This window comes from Macrotis lagotis, chromosome 1, assembly GCF_037893015.1.
Source record: "Macrotis lagotis isolate mMagLag1 chromosome 1, bilby.v1.9.chrom.fasta, whole genome shotgun sequence".
Taxonomy (NCBI): domain Eukaryota; kingdom Metazoa; phylum Chordata; class Mammalia; order Peramelemorphia; family Peramelidae; genus Macrotis; species Macrotis lagotis.
The window spans coordinates 641,255,089-641,280,592 of NC_133658.1; the positions used below are offsets into that span (position 1 = coordinate 641,255,089).

General features: G+C 34.0%; 1 protein-coding gene across 8 annotated transcripts in view; it reads right to left on the bottom strand.

The window, feature by feature from the left end:
- Window positions 1-25,504, bottom strand: part of LOC141522195 (uncharacterized) — a 112,431-nt gene that overhangs the window by 41,333 nt on the left and 45,594 nt on the right. For all 8 annotated transcript variants that reach the window (XM_074235459.1, XM_074235398.1, XM_074235432.1 and 5 more), the window contains 3 exons: window positions 18,013-18,151; window positions 14,959-15,040; window positions 13,913-13,955 (listed from right to left, as the gene is read on the bottom strand). In XM_074235459.1, the coding sequence (XP_074091560.1) occupies window positions 13,913-13,955; window positions 14,959-15,040; window positions 18,013-18,151 (264 nt within the window). The remainder of the gene's footprint in view (window positions 1-13,912; window positions 13,956-14,958; window positions 15,041-18,012; window positions 18,152-25,504) is intronic.

The following is a 25,504-nucleotide window of genomic DNA, read 5'->3' on the forward strand; positions in this document are numbered from 1 at the left end:
AAAAAGAGGGGTAGCATTCCTTATCTCAGACAAAACTGCTGCAAAAATAGATCTCATTAAAAGAGATAAAGAATCTATATCCTCCTAAAAGTTACCATAGACAATGAAACAATTTCAATAACATATATGCACCAAGTGATATAGCATCCTAATTCGTAAAGGAGAAGCTGAATGAGTTACATGAAGACAGAGGCAGCAAAATTCTACTGGTGGGAGACTTCAACCTCCCTCTCTCAGAATTAGATAGATCTGGGTGGCTAGGTGGCGCAATGGATGGAGCACTGACCCTGGAGTCAGGAGTACCTGAGTTCAACTCTGGCCTCATATACTAAATAATTACCTAGCTCTGTGGCCTTGCATAAGCCACTTAACCCCATTGCCTTGAAAAAAAAAACCCTTAAAAAAAGAATTAGATAGATCTAACCATAAAATAAACAAGAAGGAAGTTAAAGAAGTAAATAGAATGTTAGAAAACTTAGAACTGGTAGACCTTTGGAGAAAATTGAATGGGGATAAAATGGAATATATATATATTTTTTCCTGCAGTATAGGCACCTACACAAAAATTGACCATATACTAGGGCATAAAACCCTCATATTCAAATGCAGAAAAGCAGAAATATTGAATGCATCCTTTTCTGACCATGATGCAAATCATATCACTTGCAATGAAGGGCCATGGAGAGATAAATTTAAATCTAATTCAATGCTAAATAAATAAATAAATAACCTCATTTTAAAGAATAAGTGGATCAAACAACAAAATAGAAAAACGTAGTGATTTCAACCAAGACAATGACAATGATGAGACAATATACTAAAACTTTTGGGATATAGTCAAAGCAGTCATTAGGGGATATATTATATATTTCTAGATGCTTACATAAATAAAATAGATAAAAAGGAAAGCAATGAACTGAGCAACTAAAAAAAGTCAAAGAACAAATTTTAAATTAAAATTAAACCCCCATTTAAATACCAAATTAGAAATTCTAAAAATTAAAGAAGAAATTAATCAAATCAAAAGCAAGAAAACTATTGATTAATAAATAAAACCAAGAGTTGATTTTATGAAAAAAAATAGATAAACTTTTGGTTAATTTGATTTAAAAAAAGAAAGTAGAAAACCAAATTGCTAGCATCAAAAACAAAAAATGTGAACTCACCATCAATGAGGAGGAAATTAAATATTTCAGAAGGAATGAGAATTAGCAAGGAAGAAACAAAACTCTTACTCTTTGCAGATGACATGATGGTCTACCTAGAGAATCCCAAGAAATCATCCAAAAAACTACTGGAAACAATTAGCAATTTTAACAAAGTTGCAGGTTATAAAATAAACCCTCATAATTCCTCAAATTTTCTATATATGTCTAGCAAGATACAGCAGGAAGAGCTAGAAAGAGAAATCCCATTCAAAGTAACCTCAGACAATATAAAATACCTGGGAATCTATTTGCCAAGACAGACTCAGAAACTTTTTGTAAACAATTATAAAACACTTCTCACACAAATTAAATAAGATTTAAATAACTGGGAAAATATCAACTGCTCGTGGATAGGTAGAGCTAATATAATAAAAATGACCATTCTACCAAAACTAAACTACCTGTTCAGTGCCCTACCAATCAAAATTCCAAAAAATTACTTTAATGAGTTAGAAAAAATGACATGATGGTATCCCTAGAGAACCCTAAAAAAAAAAATCTTAAAAACTGCTGGAAACAATTGGCAACTTTAGCAAAGTCACAGATATAAAATAAAGCCACATAAATCCTCAGCATTTCTATATCTCACCAACAAGATACAACATCAAGACTTACAAAGAGAAATCCCATTTAAAATAAATAACATTAAACAACATAAACATTTTTGGGAATCTACTCAGAAACTCAGTGAAAAAATTGTAAAACACTTTTCATGCAAATAAAATTATATCTAAATAACTGGGCAAATATTGACTATTTATGAATAGATCGAGCTAATAAAATAAAAATGACATTTCTACCTAAAAAAATTGTAAATAAATTCATATGGAGAAATAAAAAGCCAAGAATTTCCAGGGATTCAATGATAAAAAATGCAAAAGAAAGCAGCCTAGCCTTACCAGATCTAAAATTATATTATAAAGCAACAGTCATCAAAACACTCTAGCACTGGATAAGAGATTAGTGGAAAAGACATAGCAGGAAATGATTAGAGTAATATGCTGTTTGATAAACTCAAGGAGTCCAGCTTCTGGGATAAGAATTCACTCTTCAATAAAAACAGCTGGGAAAACTGAAAGACAATATGACAGAAACTAGAATAAGACCAACATCTCATACCCTCTACCAAGATAAGTACAAAATGGGTACAGGATGTAGACATAAAAAACAAGTTATAAGTAAATTAGGAGAACAAGGAATAGTTTAACTGTCAAATCTATGGAAAGAGGAGCAGTTATGACCAAGGAAGAAATAGAAAACATGATAAAAAACAAATTAGATAATTTTGAAAAACTTGCATGGATTGATGAGCAGAACCAGAAGAACATTGTACACTCTAACAACAACATGGGATAATGATCAACCTTGATGGATATGCTCACCCCATCAATGCAATAATAAAGGATAATTTTAGGAGATCTGTGACTGAGAATACCATCTGTATCTAAAAAAAGAACTGTGGAATCTAAACGAAGAACAAAGATTACCAAATCAACATTTTTTTAGTGTTTAATATTTATTCTCATTTTGTACAAATAATGATTTTTAATACATTAATAAAATATTCTTGTTTAAGAGTAAACAAAATACCCCCTCCCCCATAAATATAGACTCACTTGAGTGATAAAGGGGAGAGAAAAAAATTAAAATTTAAGAAACAATAATAGTAATAATTGTAGGTATGGCCAGGTGGCCCAATGGACTGAGCACCAGACCTGGAGCCATGAGCACCCGATCCCACATCCGGCCCCATACATCCAACAATCACCCAGCTGTGTGACATACAAGCCACCCCAAACCCACTGCTCTGCAAAAACCCCCAAAAAGGAAAGATGGACAGAGCATTAGGTATTTCTCCACTACCATGTACTATATTTTCTCTCTCCTTTCACTCTGACTCTGCTGTAGGGTAGCTGAGTGGTGCAGCAGACAGATCCCTGGCTCTGGGACCAAGAGGCCACCAGCCCCCCTACCACCCTTTAGGCCCAGCATCCACCTGGTCCTATCGTCCCAGACAGGCCATCCAATCCCAGCCCCTTGCAAGAAGTAAAAAAGAAAATGTGTTATATCTGAGCACTCTCCCCCCATGGTCCATCCTCTCCTCCATCACTCACATCCTCACCCCTTCCCCCTGTCCCTTCTCCTTCTTACTCCAGATGCATATACCCCATTGAGTATATATGCTGTTTCCTCTCCTAGCCACCTCTGATGAGAGTGAAGATTCCCTCATTCCCCCTTGCCTTCCCCCTTCCATATCATTGCAATAGCTCATTGTAATAAAGAAAAATCTTATTATATAAAATATCTTGGCCTATTCCCCCCTCTCCTTTTTCTTTCTCCCATTACATTTCCTTTTTTTCTATTGACTCCATTTTTACACCATATTTTATCTTTAAATTCAGCTTTCTCCTGTGCTTCAACTATAAAAGTTCCCTCTACCTGCTCTATTAACTGAGAAGGTTCATATGAGTATTATCAGTGTCATTTTTCTATGAAGCAATACATGCAGTTCATCATCAAGTCCCTCATATTTTCCCCCCTCTCCTCCAATCTCCATGCTTCACCTGAGTTATGTATCTGAAGATCAAACCTTCTGTTCAGCTCTGGTCATTCCAACAGGAACATTTGAAATTCCCCTGGTTCACTGAAAGTCCATCTTTTTCCCTAGAAGAGGACATTCAGCCTTGCTGGGTAGTTGATTCTCGGTTGCATTCCACGCTCTTTTGCCTTCCGATATATTATATTCCAAGCCCTATGAGCTCTTAATGTAGTTGCTGCTAAGTCCTTTGTGATCCTGACTGCAGCTCCACAATATTTGAACTTTGTCCTTCTGGCTGCTTGTAATATTTTCTCTTTGACTTTGAGTTCTGGAATTTGGCTATAATATTCCTAGGGGTTGGGATCTCTTTCTTGGGGGGATCGGTGGATTCTCTCCATTTCTATTTTGCCCTCTGCTTCTAGAATATCAAGGCAATTTTCCTGTAGTAATTCTTTGAAAATGATGTCAAGGCTCTTTTTCTGATCATGACTTTCAGCTATTCCAATGATTTTAAAATTATCTTTCCTAAGTCTGTTTTCCATATCAGTTGTTTTTTCAATGTTTCACATTTTCTTCTAATTTTTCATATTTTTGGTTTTGAAATATTGAGTCCTGGTTTCTCATAAATTCATCAATCTCCCTGAGTTCTATTCTTTGTCTGAAGGATTTGTTCTCCTCAGAGAGTTTTCTTATCTCTTTTTCTATCTGGCCAACTTTGCTTTTTAAAGCATTCTTCTCAATAACTTTTTTAACTATTTTATCCATTTGACCTAAGCTGGTTTTTAGCATGCTATTTTCTTCAGCATTTTTTTTGGATTTCCTTGACTAGGCTGCTGACTTCATTTTCATGTTTTTCCTGCATCTTTCTCATTTCTTTTCCTAGTTTTTCTTCTAACTCCTTCATTTGATTTTCAAAGTCTTTTTTGAGCTCTGTCATACCCTGAGCCCAATTTCTTGTTTTCTTGGAGTCTTTATATGCAGGAGCTTGTGCTTCCTCATCTTCAGACTGAGTATTTTGATCCTTCTTGGGCTCATATGCAAAATATTTCTCAATGGTGTTCCTCTTGTTTCTCTGCTTGCTCATTTTCCCAGCCTGAGCCTGGTTTTGGGGTGCTTCCTGAGCTTTTGGGACACTCCCACAAGGGTCTCAGTGTGAGAGGCTCTGTCCTCCCTCCTGGTCTGTGAATGACCATATGTGCCCCCCCCTCTGCCATGGGGCTGAGGTGGAGGGGGCCCCTGCTGTTCTATGGGGGGCCTAGACTATGATCAGGATCTGAATGTGGCCAGAGCCCCAGTCTGAGCTCTGCATTCTCTCTCTTCACTCCCCTCCCTCAGCTCAATGGGCTCATGCCCTGGGGTCTCCTGCTTACAGGTTCTGCCTGCTTATGTTTCCTGGAACTCAGCTGCATTCTGTGTGCGCTGAGGGCTGGGCTTCATGTGACAGCTCTGGCAGAGGTCTCCCCACTGTTCCCCTAATTTGTGCCCAGTGCTCCCCAGGCATAGCTCAGGAAACTCCCCCACTGCTGTGAGCTGCAGCTCCCAGTGCCCTGGGGCTTCCTCTGGGAGGCTGAAGTTCTTTCGCTCTGGTGGGCGTTCCTCCAACCCTGGGGAGCAGAGCCTTTCTTCTCTTTTCCAGGTTATCTTGAGTAGGAGAACTGCCTCTTTGGGTCCCTTTGTGGGTTCTGTTTCTTGAAAATTTAGTTAGAGTCCTTAGCTTATAAGTTTTATAAGAGAGCGCCTAAGACACGTTCCATTCTTGTCCCAAATTCAACTTCTTAAAAAAGTTGTCTTATGTTTTACATAATTTTGTTATCTCTAATATTTTCAAATTCAACTTCTTAAAAAAGTTGTCTTATGTTTTACGTAATTTTGTTATCTCTAATATTTTCTTTCTTCTGTAAGGATAGACTTTTTCTCTCAACGCATTCAACTTTGATCCATGCATATCATGGAAACAAATGTAAAGACTATCAGATTGCCTTCTGTTTGGGGGAAGGGGGAGAGAAGGGAGGGAGGGGAGAAAATTGTAAAATTCAAAACCTTGCAAAAAATAATTGGTAAAAATTGCTATTGTATACAATTGAAAAACAAAATATAAAAAAATTTCAAAAAATTATCAATTTTTCATTTTCTAGTGCTCTCTATAACTCTTTTTTTGCCTATGATATTGCCTTATAAGTGTAAATCATGAACCCACTTTGACCTTATCTTGGAATACAATGTGAAATGTTGGTCTATATCTAATTTCTGCCATGCTGTTTTCCAGTTTTCACTGTTGTTTTTCTCAAATAATGAGTTTTTGTTCCAAAGGCTTGGATCTTTGAACTTAACATATTCTAAATTACTATAGTCATTTTCTATATTATAATTTGCACTAATTTATTCTACTGATCCACCATTCTTTTAGCCAATAACAGATTGTTTTACTACTTTATACTACAATTTTAGATCTGGTATGGCTAGGTCATTTTCACATTTTTTAAAAATTAATTCCCTTTACATCCTTAAATTTTTGTTCTACATGAATTTTCTTATTTTTTCTAGCTCTATAAAGTAATTTCTGATAGTTTGGTTTGGCCCTAAATAGATTAATTTAGGTAGAATTTTCATTTTTATTATATTGGCTGAGCTTACCCATGAGCAATTCATCTCTTTCCAGTTATTTAGTTCTGTATTTATTTGTGTAAAAATTATTTTATAGTATTCATGTAGTTTCTGGGTTTGTCTTGGCAGATAGGCTCCCAAATATTTCATATTGTTTACAGTTGTTTTAAAGGGAGTATCTCCATATCTGACTGCTGGACTTTGTTGGTAATGTTGATAATGTATAGAAATGCTGGTACTTTATATGTATTTATTTCATAAAAATCCTAAAACTTTGCTAAAGCTATTAATAATCTCAAATAGATTTTATTTGTTTTCTAGGATATTTTATGCACACTCCACCATATTATCTACAAACAGTTATTTTTTTTCCTCATTGACTATTTGAATTTTTTTAGGTTTTTTTCAAGGCAAATGGGGTTAAGTGGCTTGCCCAAGGCCACACAACTAGGTTTATTAAGTGTCTGAGACTGGATTTGAACCCAGGTACTCCTTACTCCAGGGCCAGTCCTTTATCCACTGCACTACCTAGCCACCCGACTGTTTGAATTCTTTTAATTTCTTTTTTCCCCTTTTTGCTCTAGTTAATATTTCTAGTACAATATTAAATAATGGATTAGTAATGGGCATCCTTGCTTCATACCTTATTGTACTGGGAAGACTTCTAACTTAATCACATTATGGATAATGCTTGCTTTTGGCTTTAGATAACTCTAATTTTCCTTTTAAGGCAGGTTCAATTCATACCTAATAAAAATGGGTGCCATCTTATGTCAAAAGTTTTTTAATGCATCTATTGAGGTCATCATATGATTTCTGCTGGTTTTATTGATATGATCAATTATGCCAAAAATTTTCCTAATATTGAATCAGCCCTACATTCCAGATCTAAATCCCTCCTGCTCATAGTATGAGATTGTTATGCTATGTTGCTATAATCTCTTCAGCAGTATTTGAAAATTTTTATATCAATATTAATTGAGAAGATAGCACTATAATTTTCTTTGTTTGGACTCTTTCTGTTTGGTTATCAGCATGATATTTGTTTCATAAAAATTTTCTAGGTGCCCTTTTCTATTGTTCAAACAGTTAATATAATTTTGGGATTGTTTTTTAAATGTTTGGTAGAAATCTGGCCTGAGAATTTTTTTATAGGAAGTTCATTGATGACTTGTTTGTAAAATAGATTTCAAATAAAAAATCAAAACCAAATTTGTGGGGAAAAAATGAAATTATTATGAACTTATATTCTTGTGAATTTTTTTTCTAAGTAGAACATATTTTTTAAGGAAAAAAATTCTTTCAATAATCATTCCAAGGCAGAATCATTCAAAGTACATAATATGTTTTGAAACGACTTCCAAAGAATGTTGTCCAAGCAGAATACAGTTATAGAAGCTAGAAAATTTGCAGAAGGCAAACATGATAAAACAAAACATTCAAAAATTAATTGACAACAATTCAAATTTACAAGCACAAAAGGAAATCCTACTGACACATTTTATAAGCTTTAAAGAGCAAGCATGACCAAAAGAGGTGTCTAATCCAATATTCTTTAAAATTTCATTAACATTTCTTGATCTCTATATTTCCGATTAAAAATTGTTCTATCAACCTCTAACTCCTCCATAAGGACTGTTTTTAGATAAAACTTGAAAGGCAGCCTCCATCTAAGAAGTACAGCCCTTGTGTAATTTGCATTTGGCTTTCCAAGTTTGTTTAACAATTAGAAGACAGGAAAACTATCTGGTTATCTAGATAAGAGATGAATTCTTATCTTTATGACTCTTTGGTAGAAGAGGAGACAGTAATCCTGGAGCAAATTGGATCCTGTCAGTTTTGACACTGAACAGATCTTGGGGATGGGTTAGATAATCATAAAATATAAGTGCTTAACCCCATTGGTTGACTGCCAAAGATTTTATGACTCTGTGTATTCTGTATAAATTGCCCACCAAAATTTTGTATCACTGTTGATATTCCCAAGGATGCTATCCACCCATGGGTTTTGGTAAGATCCTTTTAAACTTCACTTAAAACTAACTTTTGTTATTTCATTTTTAGTTTAAGGAAATTAAAGTCAACAGAGGAAATGCCAAAAAATGATTTCATCCCTCACTCCTTTGCAGAGATGGGAGGTACAATTGGGTAGAATATTGCCTATGATATATGACTTTTTTCAATGTATTGACTGTGCACTAATTTTTTTTCTTTTTGCCTCTTTTATCATTTAAACATATTATTTATTATAAAGTACATGTGTATCTCTGCAATAGAGGAAGAAAAAAATTGTGGTCATTTAAAAACTATAAAAATTTTTGATTTAAAATGAAATATCTCAATAGTCTAAGTGAGAGGTGATAGGCACATAAACCAGGGGAAGTAGTTCTCTGTGAATAGAGAAAAAGGAGAAAATACAGTGATGCATAGGTGAATGAGTTTTAAATTTATATTTATGTAACAAGTGACTGGAAATTCACCAGTTTCATAGTTTTCAAAATTTTGATCTAATTAGAGAACAGAGAAGAGAGGAAGAGGTCCAGTCAATCTAGCAAAGTACCTCCAGATAATTAAATCAATCAGCATTTGAAAAGGGTGCTTAGAGACAACTCTAGTAAAACAGAACAAAGGTTTACCTTCTAAAGACAGTAATAGGCCCTAAGGTATAGAGTTTCCCTATTACAAGAATGCCTTTTCCCCTCTCAACTACTGCCCTTCTCTTCCTGGGATCCCTCCAGAGCTAGCAACTTGCTGCTTCCCCATCCTATGCTAGGGGTCAGATCCTTATGGTCATATCATAAGCCAGAGGTAATGCTTCAGATCACATCTTCCAATGCTCAATGATATTTAAATCAGGGGAAATGCCTTTTGGGATACGGTCAAGTCCTTGGGGTAGACATCTCCATGCATGCTAGCTTAATTTTCTACTTAGAGAAATATTCTTAAATACTTGTTAACTTCATTCTGAGGAATCACATTTCTCTAGACAAATAGGATACATTATTAGTTTTTATGCATAGGATTGCCTAGGATTCTGGTGGTCATTGTACACTTTCTGGTGTAATGGCAGAACTCAACTGTCAGAATTACCAGAAAACTTGCATATGAGGAGATATTCCTATTTTCCTAAGGGGTCATGTTGCTTTCAACTCTGGAAATTCAAAACAACATAACTTTCTGAAAAGTACCATGAGATGTTTGACTAATGAATCATCGAAAAAGACAGACATAATCATCAAAATGAGTTGTGAAAATATCAAATTCAAAAACTCAAGATGGCCTTTCCTATTTTTTCCATGTTTACTTTTTCCTCCTCTCTTAATAATATCATTTATGTCATCAACTTTATAATCCTAACATTCACTGTTTGTTGTCATCTTCCAATTCCATTCTCCAACTTCATTAGGTCTAGTGACTTTGTATCTTTGGCACTTGGAATCCATTAACTCAGTTTATTTTTGTGCCTTTACCTATCCTCTTTCTCCCATCTGAAATGTTTTTTTCTCCCTGCCTCTCTACAAATACAAATTTAACAATTCCAAAACTGCATGAAAAGTGTTTGTAATTAAAAAAACAAAAACAAAAACCTTTACAGGATGAACTATCCTGATGATTTATCATGTATTGTTTCTAACTCAAATTATGACTACATAATAAATGAGCTCTATTGACTTTAGTATGCAATAAACTGAGTCACAATGGGAATCTATATCTTTTGGAAATTTGAATAATTTCTAAGGTGATTTCTGTCTCTAAAGTTTTCTATTCTATGAAATCAATTTACTTTTCATGACAAAGGAAAAATTGTTGAGTATATGGTGGCGGGGGGTGCAAAGGACCTGGGAGAATAATTCTTTCTCCAAGAAAAATTGCAAAGCAGTTAGGTACAAAATGGTTTTGAAATAACTCAATACACAATTTAATAATGCAAGCCCAAGAGGAATAGCAAGTCTTATTATAAGCAATGATTAGTCAATCATCATGCAAATATAAGGACACTCTTTTCAATGATATGGTTGTAGAAATTCATAAACCAAACAAGGAATAGACATCTTAACAGAAAAATTTTAGATAATTTTAACTACATTACATTAGTAAATTTTTAAATGAACAGAACTGAGGTAGGGAAAGAGGGAAAATGAACTAATGAACTAACTAATCTTATAAATGTGAAAATACTGTGTGAAAAGTACCACAAAGCCCCTATTTCTCAATATGTTAGAGTACTGGAGGAGATTAAAACACAAGAAGATTGGGAAGTTAAATAAAGGGTCAGATGGTTGAAGGACAATAAAAAAGCCAAGCAAAGGATTTTGTAGCTGATACAGGAGTTTCTTAATTTTTTTAAGTTTATTTTTAGCAAGGCAATGGGGTTAAGTGATTTGTCAAAGGTCACACAGCTAGGTAATTGTTAAGTGTCTGAGGTCGCATTTGAACTCAGGTCCTTCTGACTTCAGGGCCAGTGATCTATCCACTGCACCACCTAGCTGCCCCAAGTCTCTGAATTTTAATGACTAGTACAGGAATAAAGTTAGACCAGTGCTTTCAAAAAGATCTCTGTGGTTGGTTAGGGTGAATTGGGAATGGAACATTAGTTGAGGAAGGGATTAAAGGGATTATGTATTAAAGAGAGCATCTACCAGTTGGATGACTGAGTGGGTAGAGAAAAGTAATATATGTAAGAGAAGAGTTGTTTAGGTAGAAATGACCAGGTTTGGCAAGAGATTGTTTACAAGTGATGTTCTAGAAGCCATGCAAGATATAGAGGAAAATTTTAAGATGGAAGAAAACAAAACCTTAGGCGGCGCATCTAATATTCAGTGGATCATTGATGAGATATAGATCTACAAAAGGAGACTCAGATTTACTGACAAAAGAAATATATGTCTGAAGATAATTTTGATAGGGACAAAGGTTATTGTTCAGTGGGGATGGAAACAGGACTTCTTGGTTACAAAAACAAATTAACATGAAACTTTCTAGCTACCTAGCAGACAATGTGATTTTTTTTTTCACCAGGATAGGGAGCCTCTGACTTTATAAGTGACTTCAAGAATATAAAAGTTTGAATTTGTGCCTAAATGGAAAGCAAGATAAGAATGAGGGGAACATTGTCCCCAAGGAATCATCAGAAACTTCCTCCTAAAAGGTAGCAAATGAAGTTGGTTGTGATACATTTACTCCAAAGTGTGGAGTCTTTCTTCAAAATTAAAAACCAAAGTATCCTTTTATCCAGAAATAGTCTACCTATCTTTGAGGTTCAATAGGATGAAATATAAGAATAGAAATCAGAAATGTATTATGTTTGCATTATATCTATTTCTTCCAAAATGCTTAATTTACTTTGATGGGATCCAACCCTGTTTTTACACTCAATTTGGAATGATCTTTGATTTAACCTTATTCCTGAACCCAGGGGATTGTCTTTTTGAAGCAAACATTAGGAACTCTTCCCAAGGGGTACATGAAGTCTCTCCAGAATGCTAAGAATTCCTACATCATGTTCTGGGGATCAAAGATGTCTTATGATGACTAACTATTCAAAGTTGGCATTCTATTCCTCTTAACAGCTGAGATTTTGAACAAATATCTTCAATTTTCTATCCTGTTGTATCTTGAAACATTTCCAAAGAAATCTTAGTTTTGGTGATTCTAAACCAGAATTTGGGAAACTATTGCTCTCAGTCCATACAAGACTAACAGACAAAAAAAAAAAAAAATCTAAACAAACAAACAAAAGAAAATGAATGGATAGATAAATGTATGATGAATAAACAAATAAAACAACCAAGTTAATAGATGAATGAATAAATGAACAAAACAACAAAAATAAGTGAATGAGGGAATAAATAGATCAGTGAATAAACTAAAAAAACAACAATCAAAGTAAATAATTCATATTCCATCACTAAAACACTAATCTCTGAAAACTATAACCAAATCTGTTTTTTTTAATGTTTTTGCAAGGCAAATGGGGTTAAGTGGCTTGCTCAAGGTCACACAGCTAGGTAATTAAGTGTCTGAGGTCAGATTTGAACTCAGGTACTCCTGAATCTAGGGCCAGTGCTCTATCCCACCGGGCCACCCAGCTGCCCCTCAAACCCGCTTTTTAAAAAAGCTATTTAATAAAGTAAATTGAGGTGTGAAAGATGAATAGAAACTCTTTCCAAAAAGTGAATGATAAAACCTTCTTTCTTTAGAAGTTGGGAGCAACATGAAACTTACCTGACCTAGTATTGTTTAGTCCTAAGGAGCTTAATTTGAATTTAGGAGAGCTTGACTTTACTACCTTTGAAAATGGAAAAAAAGGAGAAAGAGAAAAGGTGCAGTCCCCTTAGCATTTTTCAGTTGTTATATAATGAGGGAAACCTTTTGCTATGTTCTGATCCACATCAGCTAATACAATCATTATAAATATCTATGTAATTTATTCATCTCTCTCTCTCTCTCTCTCTCTCTCTCTCTCTCTCTCTCTATATATATATATATATATATATATATATATATATATATATATATATATAATCATTGTCAAAGAAAGAGAAGCAGTACTTTCCTTCATTTTTCCTAGGATTCCCAATACTCACTGCAAACAAATATATGCAGGCCTGTTGGCCCACAGTGTGTACTTCAAAAGCCTTTCTGCTTACGTGAAGCTCAATTTTGTGAATATAAAATTGATGTACATTTCTCAACTGAGATCTGCTTTATCATCTTCTCCAAAATAAATCTTGAAACATTTTTATATGCTCACACAGTTAAGCACATACATGGTAGTATGTGTGAGCTGACAAAAAAAGGGAACTTGAAAAATACTTAGAAGTTAATGGCATTTCTCAATGAAAGTTAAAATCCACCTTTTCTATTATTTTCTTACCAAAAATACTCTTTGTTTCTGTCTCAAGTATGGGGAATAATAACTTCTCATATCATACAAAAACATAGATAAAGCAGACAATGAATGTCATTCTCTTGGCGAATTAAAATCAAGCTTGGTTGCTCATTGAGTAATGGTTTTCAAGGGAAAGAGTTAAATAATTGGATTATTGCCTCATTCTTAGAACATCCAAAATGAATAAAAAAAGATATATGATCCAATAGTTAGCAAACATCTTATTTTTTCATCAGAGTTCTGAGGATCTTTTCTGGACAGGACTAAGAATTCAATTTTTGTCAAATTATAATCTCTTTAGTATTCATTCTAAGTAATTGAATTGTTTCATTGTATCTATTATTATTATTATTACACACAAGTCAACCAACCTTAAAAATTCATGTGTCTATTTTTTTTTTTGTTTGTTTTTTGTAAGGCAAATGGGGTTAAGTGGCTTGCCCAAGGCCACACAGCTAGGTAATTATTAAGTGTCTGAGATCAGATTTGAACCCAGGTACTCCTGACTCCAGGGCCGGTGCTCTATCCACTACGCCACCTAGCTGCCCCTTTGTGTCTATTTTTCTTGCTCACAATGAAGTTTATCAATAGATTACTCATAAATAATTAGAATGGGAAAACAGATATATACTTCACTCTATATGGCAAATTCACCAAGAAAAAAATTACCTTCAGCTTATTTGTCATTTTCTTCTTCTTGCTCATTTTTTCCCTGTAGGTTCAGAAATCCATGATGAATAAAGAGGACCCATTTTTAATATACATAAACATTTAGAAATTTAGTCAGATTGCAACATGTCCCATAGGATAGGGAAGCTTGTACACAAAAAAAGCATCTTTAAAAAAATCATACACAGGGGCAGCTAGGTGGCACAGTGGATAGAGCACCGGCCCTGGAGTCAGGAGTACCTGAGTTCAAGTCTGGCTTCAGACACTTAATAATTACCTAGCTGTGTGGCCTTGGGCAAGCCACTTAACCCCATTGCCTTGCAAAATCCTAAAAAAAAAAAGCATACACTCATGCTAATGAATGATTAAGGAGTTCTTTTATTTTGGGAAAATTAATAAAAGATTTCCTTTTCCTTCCCTAGTAAATTCTTAGATATTGATCCCTCAGTTGTATAGCACTTGAAAATGCCCCACTCAGTTTCTGATGATTCAGTTCTGCACCCCATCACAGGAGTGTGTCTGCTTGCCTTTAATCTATAATTTGCCAAGAGATTGCAAGGTCAAAATTGCAGATATTGGTCATCATTCCAGTTCTATTCTCTGATATAAAATGAAGAAAGTGAGGCCAATGGGGCGGCTAGGTGCTGTAATGGATAGAGCACCGGCCTTGGAGTCAGGAGTACCTGGGTTCAAATCCAGTCTCAGACACTTAATAATTACCTAGCTGTGCGGCCTTGGGCAAGCCACTTGACCCCATTTGCCTTGCAAAAACCTAAAAAAAAAAAGTGAGGCCAAGACAGGATGAAAGCCTCTTGCCTATGGCCAAACAGGTATAAGTGGGAGAATCAGCATATGAACCCAGGTCCTCTGATTGCTTGTGTTCAGATCTCGTCTTACTACTCTATGATCTTCTTGAGGACAATTAGGAGAACATAGAAATCTTTGGAGAAAAGAACCAAAATGGGGAATAAACAGTTAAAACCAAGCAGGGGCAAACCATCTTATTGAATTTTGCTTTTGTTAACTAACTACAAAACAGGTCTTACTGAAAATAAGTGGTTCCAACACATCTGTCAGGCTTCATCAGTAATGATAGTTGCCAAGTTGATACTTTGTCAAAATTTTCATCTAGGAATAAGAAGAATTCAGTGATTAAAAAACCTAAAAAATACCCCATTTATTAGCAAAGAGCAGCTTGTATTGAGTCATGAACACATTAGCAGCAAGTATTTTGTGTATCAAAAGCACTGGATGAGGAGCCAGGAGCCCTGGAGACTCCACTCCGTGCTGAGCTAGCTGTGTAATTGATTTTTCTGTACCTCATTCATTTCACTTACATAATGACAGCAAGTCTGCCCAAGATGACCACCATAATTCCCTTTAGTACTAACCTCTTTGATCTCTTCCAAATATTAAGTTTGAAGAAAACAGAAAACTGATTAGTAAATAAAAGTAATTCAGTTAGCTCAAATCCAATTTAACAAGGTCTTTCTGTGGTACTCTTAGGCAACATAAAACAAGACCAAACAAAGGAGTTAATTATTCATATTTAGATAATTCCCTATTCACATGCATACTTTATTCTAGGTTTAAGCTAATAACCCTATACTAACTTGCAAAGTTCTAGACTTCCTAATACAAAACAAGAATACAGGTATACTCTTTTTCAGAGGATTAAAACTTCATTTTAAAATGAATCTCATGGGAAAGTTGCCTGTTAAATTAGCTAAGATAGCTATTCAACAAATTTTCCTCCATTTGATATGCTAACAACTATGTATCTCAAATGAAGTTAGCTTAATATCATTCAAATTAAAAATGTTTTTCTCTAGAGATATATCTGGAAAGTGAAAATAGTAAAGGTGCATCTTCAGGAGATGGCAGCTGAGGTAGAACAAAGAGATGAAATAGCAAGAATGAGGAGAGTTTCTAATATAATTCTACTCAAGGTTAGATGGAGACAGATTCTTTTACCCAGGCAATCCAAGGCTGGGAATGGTCTGGTATAGAGAATTTTCTCTAAGGATGACATGATGTTGGATGACATCAGTCCTTTATTGGAAGGCTATATAAACTGTGACTCCCCATCACTGTGATCATCTTTCATCTAAAAGAGATGATCAAATGTCCATTCTTTTGTCACTAACCTGCTGGCCCTATTATTATAAGGTTTAAATTATACAGAAAGCACAGCTCTCAAATGTTTTTTAAAGTCACAAACTATAGAAGAAAATATAAATGTAGAAGAAAATATAATGTATATCCATAAAGCAAAAACACCTGACCTCAACAACACCTTGAGATAATTTAAGAATCTCTTGACCACCAGAAAGTTATGAACAACACAACACCAACAGCAACAACAACAAAAAAGACCTGTAACATCTTATTTCATGAAATTATATTACTGCCTTGCTTTCTCAGAACCAGTAGGGAAAATGGAAATAGAATTTAACTTAAGAGCACCTTAAAAGTCATCAAAAACCTGGCAGCTGCTAGGAACACTTTTAGCCAATATACAGATAACAATTTAATAAATTCAAAAAATAATTTTTAAAAAATACAATAATTTTACCAAATAGTATCAAAGGAAAAACTCAATTTAAAAAATGAAATACAATAGTCAGGTCACCTGTGATTTAGTAGCTTGTTCTATAAAAGAGTAAACAAGTTGGAATAGAAGAGAAATTGTGTAGGTCAATTTTTAGGGTCATAGTGAAGAATAACTTTTTTTTAGCACAACTGAGTGCCTAAAAGGGAAAAACATGGATTTTTAGGTGATTTCCAAACATACCTGATAATAAGATCAGAGGTACAAAGTAATTTTGAAATGAAAACTTAGGAGAGGAAAAAGATACATAAAACAATAAACATGAGAAGTACCATGAAAAAAATGTTCTAAATCAATAATGAAAGAAAAATAAATTTAAAAACTCTTAATGTTCCACAAGTTATTATAGTTCCCCAAAATAAGACTGGGTCTTAAATTAAATATTTGCTCCAAAAGATGCATTAAGGCTTATTTTCAGGGGATGTCTTTTTTTTTTGGTACAACAATCTACATTTATTCATCTACAAAAATGTCTTTATTCATGTGCAAAAATCTACATTTATTCAAAAACAGACATGTTATCTTCTTTTGGAACATCATCATAACATCATAACTATCCAAATCCTGAATTCTGGCCTGAATTTCATGTGACTTCATTTCCTGTAGAAGTATTGGCCCCAATCTGTCATGTTCAGTCACAGAGCTCTCCTTAAAAAGAGCACTTCTTGACAATGCAGTCTGAATTCTTCACTCAAGTTGCAACATCTTGCAGGCTAGGCTTCAAAAAGTTTCCATGCTGATTTCTCTCCATTCTGTTTTCAATGTGGTCACCAATTTCCATGTACAAATGGTTCTTGAATGGCTTATTTATTGCAATATCGAGAGTCTGGAGAAATATGTATACATAAATACACACACACACACACACACACACACACACACACATATATACACACATACATTCAGATACACAATATACACAAATGTGTTTACACATATATTTAAATACATATAGATATATGTATATGAATATGTATTTGTAAATATATATATGTATCTGACCAGATATGGTCTGGCTCCAATTTCCAAACTCCTCTCAGAACAAGAAAGAGCTAAGGAGAAAGGAAAAGTGAAAGGAGAAAAGGAAGAAAGGAAATAAGTTAAGGTGGAGGGCATGAAAAACTAAAGAGGAAAACCAATTTCCAAATTTTGAAAGAACTATTCTATAAGGGAAATAAATAAAATCCACTTATAACAGATCAAAAGATATTAAGAAAGATCTTTATTTATATGTCAATTTGAAAATCACTCTCGTATCTGAAGTGAGGAACTTAAACTACATTTCATATTGCTATTTAATGGTCATTAAATTTGTCATTAAATGCATATTTACCTCCATTGTTGGACACAATCCAAATACATGCTAACATATCTCTGATCTCTCCCTTCATCTTTAAACCATTCTTGAGGAATACACTGAATCTCCACATAAAGAAGTATTCCTGAATCTTCACATAAACTTCACATAAGTATGATCATTCAGTCTTACCTGAATTGGAAGAAGTTTCTAATACTGCTATGGATAGTTTGTCTTTTGTTCTCTTTATTTGCAGTCCTGAATTTCCCTTGGTTCCTTCAATGTCTTTGTTTTCTTCCTTTTTTAGATTTTTTTCTTCCATTTCTATTAACTAAAAATTTTCAAAAAAATGTCACATCTTTTTTCAATTATTCTATTTTTTAAATGACTATTACAATTTAGATTCTGTAATACTATTACTCATCTCTGTACAATCTGCTCCTAGATAACCACCATAACAATTCATTCAGTAAAGATCTATTTACCTACTAGTTGCCTCTTCAGCTACTATGTACTTGAGAAAATTTCAAAGACATGGCAGATCTGCCTTTCAGAAACATAAGAAACATATGAAAGGAAATGTTTAATTGACTCAAAATAAAAAAAGAAAGAAATGATCTTGAGGATATATCATGGACTCTACATAGAGAATTTGAAATTTCCCTTGAAGGAAAGACAAAATTTGCTGAAGGTAAGATGAGAGCTCTGGCATTTTAGGGAGAGTTGCATATGTATATGTGATAGAGAAAGCAATCCAGGGAGCAATTTGGAAAAAGGCAAGAAAGTACTAAGTTTACAGAGAGGACTGGAACTATCTGTTGGACTCTGGAAGATCTAGAAATTACATTTCATTTTCCTAGACAAACAGGATACATTGCCAGTTTATAAGCATAGGATTGACTAGGATCCTAATGGTCACAGAACATTTTCTGAAGTCATGGCAAAATCATTCACTGTCAGTTTTCTTTGAAAAATCATGCTGAGGGGCAGCTAGGTGGCACAGTGGATAGAGCACTGGCCCTGGAATCAGGAGTACCTTAGTTCAAATCCAGCCTCAGACACTTAATAATTACCTAGCTGTGTGGCCTTGGGCAAGCCACTTAACTCCATTGCCTTGCAAAAACTAAAAAAAAAATAATAATCATCATGCTGAATTATCAGGAAACCTGGAAATAAAGAAAGAAAATGTTCCTATTTTCCTAAGGGGTTTATATTATTTTCAACTTTAGAAATTCAAATCATCATAAATTTCTGAAAAGTGTCATTTTTTGGATGGCTAGCAAATTTAGCAAGAAGGAAAGCCAAGATCACCAGAAACCAACACAAGTTATTTGAAGATATCATATCCCCTCCAAACCAATACCATCATTCCTAGCTTCTCATAGTTACTTTTTAAAAAAAATCTTTACCTTAGACATTCATTTAATATGCAATAAACTGAGTCACACAATAAGATAAAATAAAAATAGATACCTTGGTTCTAGTAACTGGAATAGATGATTTCTAAGATGAGCACCACCTTTGAAGTTTATTTGTTCAATATGGTCAATTTATTTTTAATGACATAGCAAAAAATGTTGAGGATATGAAGTGGAAAACAGTGAAAAAGAGTAGTGAGCCAAAGGGCTTATCATTACAACATGGTAAACTATATCATAAGGCAGTTCTTATCAAAACTCTCTAGTCATAATTAAAAAGGAGTAGAGAAAAGGAGAATGAATGAAAATGACTGGATAATCAAGACCTCAGAATCAAAAGAAAACAGAAGTCTATTAAGGAACCCAAAACTCAATTGATTGGAAGGATTCTTTGTTCTAGAAAACCTGTGAATCAGGCACAAACAGATTTGGAATATAACATGACCCACAATTTAACAATGTAAACCTGTATGCATAGCTAACTTTAATATAGACAACAATTAGTGAAATATCATGTAAATGTAAGGAAGATCTTTTCTGTAATATGTTGTGGGAGGAAATTCATAAGAAAATAAGAATTGAAGCCATTTTAACAAAAAAGGTTAATTTTAATTATAGTAAATAAGCAAATTTTTGAAAGAACAGAATCAGTACAGATTAAAGGGGGAAAATATCAGATGAACAAAAGTCTGTATTCATTCTCTTAATAACATACTTTAATTCAAGTTAATGAATTAATACAAAATGATAAGATTTTATTTTTTAATATCATCCTCCCCTCAGAAGATAATTGTCCAATTACAATATAAACTAATGACCATTCAAAGCAAAAACCAACAACTGACACATGAAAAATATACTACATCATGAATCAGAGGTGAATTGGAAATCAAAGCACCTAGGTTTTCACTCCATCTAAATCAAATTGGCCAAAATGATAATATACGGGAAGATAGACATTAGCAGAGCTGTGGGAAGATAGACTCAGCATTCAAATGTCCTTAGAAAAGTTAAAAGGGGTCTAACAACAGTGAGGAAAATGCTTGGAATTGTGTAAGAAACATCATAAAAAATGATCATGTCCTTTGAATAATTAATAATCCTACACCTGTGCAATGATCATCCAGGTACATCAAAGATAAGAGAAAGGTTACATGCATGTAGCCATATTTTCTTCACAGAAACAAAATGGATGCCTTTGACTAAGAGATTGAGTAAACAAATCCTGAGAAGTGAATATATGTGATATTATGGTCAGATAGCAGGGAAGAATTTATTTTATCAACAACCGTGGTGAACTTTGGGAATACAAAGAAAAGTAAAAACATAATTGCCTACCTTCAAGGATTTCCCATTCAATTGGAAAACAACACTTGAAGAATTACATAAATTGGTTTGTAGAGCATAAATGGAAGGAAAATAATCTCAAAATTATGGCTTTAGTCAGAGGTGCAGCACAGATGGGAAAGGGTCATTAAAAAAGAACTCTTTCAAAATATTGAATTTGAGTCTTATAAATTGTGAAAAGCAGGACCTTGAAGTTAGAAAGAGAACATTGCAGGCAATGAAAATCAGAGTCTTGAGAAAACCTGGAGTTGTGACATGGAGGGCCAAATGAAGGGGAATGTGTGAAGAAAAGGAAAAAGGTCCCAAGTCTCTGAATCTTAGAATAATAGTGTGAACATTGAATTTATACATACATACATACTATATATATATATATATATATATTATATATATGTTTTATATATATGTTTTAAACTTTTATTTCTTATCAAAGTCTGCTCCTCCTTTCTAATAACCATTATATATTTGAATGCAAAGAGATGTCAACTCTTTTTCTGAGGAAAAAAGAGAAAATTGTCCGGTTATCTTGCTAATAGCACCTGTAAATTCCCCATTGTTTCAACAATCACAGGAAAGTACAGACATTCTAGAAGGGGATAAAGAATGTTTTATGTTAGTTTGTATAAGTCATTCTTCCCACTCCCTAATGGAATTCTGATCAAATTCAGGGAAGAAGATTATGACATCTTTCTGAACAAATTTGTAATCTAATTTGCAGTGCCAAAATGGTTATGGTTCTTTGTCTAATGCCTAAAAATGTTCTCCTAAATTTTCACTTTGGAATCAGTTTCTAAATGACTTCCCTCCCATGGGTGTTTCTTAAATGTTAGAGAATAATGAACTTTTTCTTTAGCCTAATTTCTATTTTTCTTATTTAAGATCAAACTGTTAACCTTCAAAAAAAAGATAACATTGAAAAGATTAACAAAGGGTCAGGTAGTAAAGGACTATAAAAGGCAAAAACAGGATTCCATAGTTGATATAGGAGCATCTGAATTTTATTGAATAGTGAAAGAAGAAAGACTTGTCTTTTCAAAAGATTTCTGTGGTAGGCAAAAATGGAATGAATTGGGAGTGGAGCAATAATTGAGAAAGAGAGAGGCTCTTGCAATCAATTAGGGATGAAGTGATGATTGAGTGGATAGAGAAAAGGGCTATATAAAAGAAATGCTGCATAAGTAAAAATGGTAAGGTTTGGTAAGAAATAGTTTATATGAAATAGTGGTTCGTTGAAAAGTTCAAGAAGGAAGACAACAAAGACTTGAGGGATGCATGCCATGCTGAGTGGGACCTGACCTGAATATAAGATCCTACAAAAGAATACTCAGACTGATAAGAGAAATATTTGAAAAGAATTTTAATACTGAGAATGGTTACTCTCCAGTGGTGAAGGAAATAGGACTTTTTGGCTGTTTTGACAGATTAAAAACTAGAAACAAAAGGGGAAAAAACGCTTTTAGTTACCTTCAAACAGCAGGTACTTAAGATATTGGGATTTTCTCACCTAGAGAGCAAACTTTTGACTAAATGACTTCATGAATAGTAACAAATCAGAATTTGTGCTTGGGTGGAAAACAAGACAGAGTAAGAGGAAAATTGTCCCCAAGGAATGATCACAAACCTAAAGAAACCCATCTTCTAGAATGTAGCAAATGAAGTCAGTTGTGGAGTATTTACTTTAATGTGTGAAATGTGTGAAAAATTTTCCAGATTATATGGCATGAAGAGAATATCTAGGAATTCAAGGATGCCTCCACTGTCCATCACTATAAAGGCCAATATAAAGGGAGATGATTTTTCTATGACTATCACAGGGGTGTTTCTCTTTTGGTCATTTCTGGTAAGATTCTTTCTGGAATCTTCCTCATTAAACTGATCCTTTACTTGGAAGATGGTCACCTCCTGAGAGCCAGTGTGACTTCAGAGAGGGTTGAGGAACAGTTGATATAGTGTTTGTTGCCCAATAACTCCAGAAAAAATGCTAAGGATTGTATACAATGTTTGTTGATCTGACCCAAGGCCTTTGATATCATCAGTCAACAGGGTCTATGGAAAATTTTGTCAAAATTTGGTTGCTCAGAGAAGTTCATCAGTATGGCACATCTATTACATGGAGGCCTACTTACTGGGGTTCTGAATAGTAGAAGATGCTCTTTTGCTTTCACAGCCACCAATGTAGTGAAACCCAGCTATGTCCTTGCTTCGATGCTTTTTAGCATGATGTTTTCAGTCCTATTATAAAATACCTTCTAATGTGGAGGTGATGCCATTACAAGACCAAACTGGAGGAGGGAGTGTTTATGCAGATGATGTTGATGTTTGCAGATGACTGTATATAATGCAATTTATGAAGCTGAGATGTAATAAAGTATTACTTTGGCCTAACAATTAACATCAAGAAACCACAGGTGTTCCATCAGCCAGTACCATGCCATCTTTATGTGGAACCCCTGATTACAGCAAACAAAATTCTGAATACTATGAACAAGTTCATTTACTTGGCAGTGTACTGTTCAGGTAAGTACACACTGATAATGAAGTTGACATACATTAGCAGGGCTAGATCAATATTTGGGAGACTCTGAAAGAAAATGTGGGAAATAAAAGGTGTTAGACTGACTACCAAACTGAAGATCTCAGGAACCATTTTGTTGACCTCATTGCTATATACCCTCGAAACTGTAGAGTCTATCAGTACCAGGCCAGGAAACTGAGTTGCTTCCACTTAAATTTTCTTGGGAAAATTCTGAAGATGACAGACACTGAGCTATTTTTTTCCAGCTAAACTGCCAAGCATTCAAGCATTACTAGAGAAGAGTGCAATTATAATAGATTGGTCATATTGTTAGAATGTCAAACATGCCCTTACCAAAAAGACTACTTTATGCAGAGCTTACACAGGGCAAATGCTCACAAGAGGATCAGAAGAAATGATACTGGATCACCCAAAGGATTCTCTTAAGAACTTTGGAATTGATTATGCAGCATGGAAGACACTGGCACAGGACTGTCCAGTGTGATGTGCCCTCTTCAGAGAGGGTGCTGTGCTCTATGAACAAGGCAGAATTGAAGCAGCTCAAAGGAAACAAGATAACAATGGAGTATATGTTCCCAACCTGTGGTAGAGGGCTCAGAGCTGATATTGGTCTGATCAGCCATAGTTAGACAGTCACATTGTAAATTCATCTCTAACATAGTGATGTCATTTTAGTCTTCAATAAAAATGAACATGAACTAACCAACCCAGTCAGTTGTCTTTTCAAAGCAAACAATAAGATCTCTTCCCTTTTCTAAAATGTTATTAAAGATTTTTGCATCAATGTTCACTAGGGAGACTGATTTATAATTTTCTTTGTCTGTTTTGGTTCTTTCTGTTAAGCATCAACACCATATTGGTGCCATTAAAGGAATTTGGCAGATCTCCTATTTTTTAAAATAGGTTATGTAGAATTGGAATTAATTATTCCTTAAATGTTTAGTAGAATTAATTTGTAAATTAATCTGGACCTGTACACTTTTTATAGGGAGTTTCTTCCATTTCTCTTTACTAAAATGGGGTTATATAAGTTTTTTATTACCTCTTCTGTTAATCTGGGCAGTTTGTATTTTTGTAAATATTCATCTATTTCACTCGGGTTATCAAATTTATTGGCATATAGTTTGGCAAAATAGCTCCAAATTATCTCTTTATTGGAGGTGAGCTCATCTTTTTCACTTAGATTACCCAAAGTTTATTTTATTGGTTTTTTCATAAAACAAACTCTTAGTTTTATTTGTCAAGTCAGTGGTTTTCTTGCTTTCAATTTTATTAATCTCTCCCTTGATTTTTAGGATTTTTAATTTGGTATTTAATTGAGGATCTTTAATTTGTTCTTTTTCTATCTTTTTAGTTGCATACCTAATTCATTGATCTCCTCTTTCTCTATTTTATTTATATAAGCATTTAGAGATATAAAATTTCCCTTAAAAACTGCTTTGGCTGCATCCTATAAATTTTGTTATGATGTCCCACTGCTATCATTTTCTTGGATGAAATGATTATTGCTATGATTTGTTGTTTGATCTTTCTTTAAAATTAAGTTGTTTAGTTTCCAGTTAATTTTTTTGTTTTTCTTTCCATTATCCTTTATAACATGTAATTTTTATTGCATAATGATCTGAAAAATATATATTTATTATTTTAGCCTTTCTGCATTTGATATAAGTATATTGTAGTTTTGCAGAGGAAAAAGATATATTCTTTTCTATTCTCATTAAGTTTTTTCCTAGAGGTCTATTATAGCTAAGTTTTCTAAGATTTCATTCACCTTAACTTGCTTCTTGTTTATTTTGTGGTTAGATTTATCTAGTTCTGAGAGAGGGAGGTTGAGGTTCTCTCATTATTAAAGTTTTACTGTCCATGTCTCCTTGTAATTCATTCAGCTTCTCTTCTATGAATTTAGATGCTATACCTTTAGGTGAATATATGTTTACTAATAATATGGCTTCATAGCTATATTTATTTGGCAAGGACCTGGAGTTATGTGACTTGCCCAAAGTCACAGAGTTAAGTATTGAATGACAGACTGGATTTAAATTCAGGTCTTCCTGACTTAAGGATCACAACTCTACCCATTATACTACATTGCTGACCCCAGCCTATGAGGCCTTTTAAGAAAATGCAGTTTCCTTTTTATTGAGATTTCTTTTTGTTTTTGTTTTGTCTAAGATCAGGATTGCTATCCCTGATTTTTTGCTTTGGCTGAAGCATAATATATTTTGCCCGAGTCTTTTACCTTTAACCCTTTGTGTATCTCTCTACTTTAAATGTGTTTCTTATAAACATGTATTATAGGATTCTGGTTTTTAATCCATTCTGCTATCTGCTTCCATTTTATGGGACAGTTCATTCCATTCATATTTATAGTTAAGCTTACTAA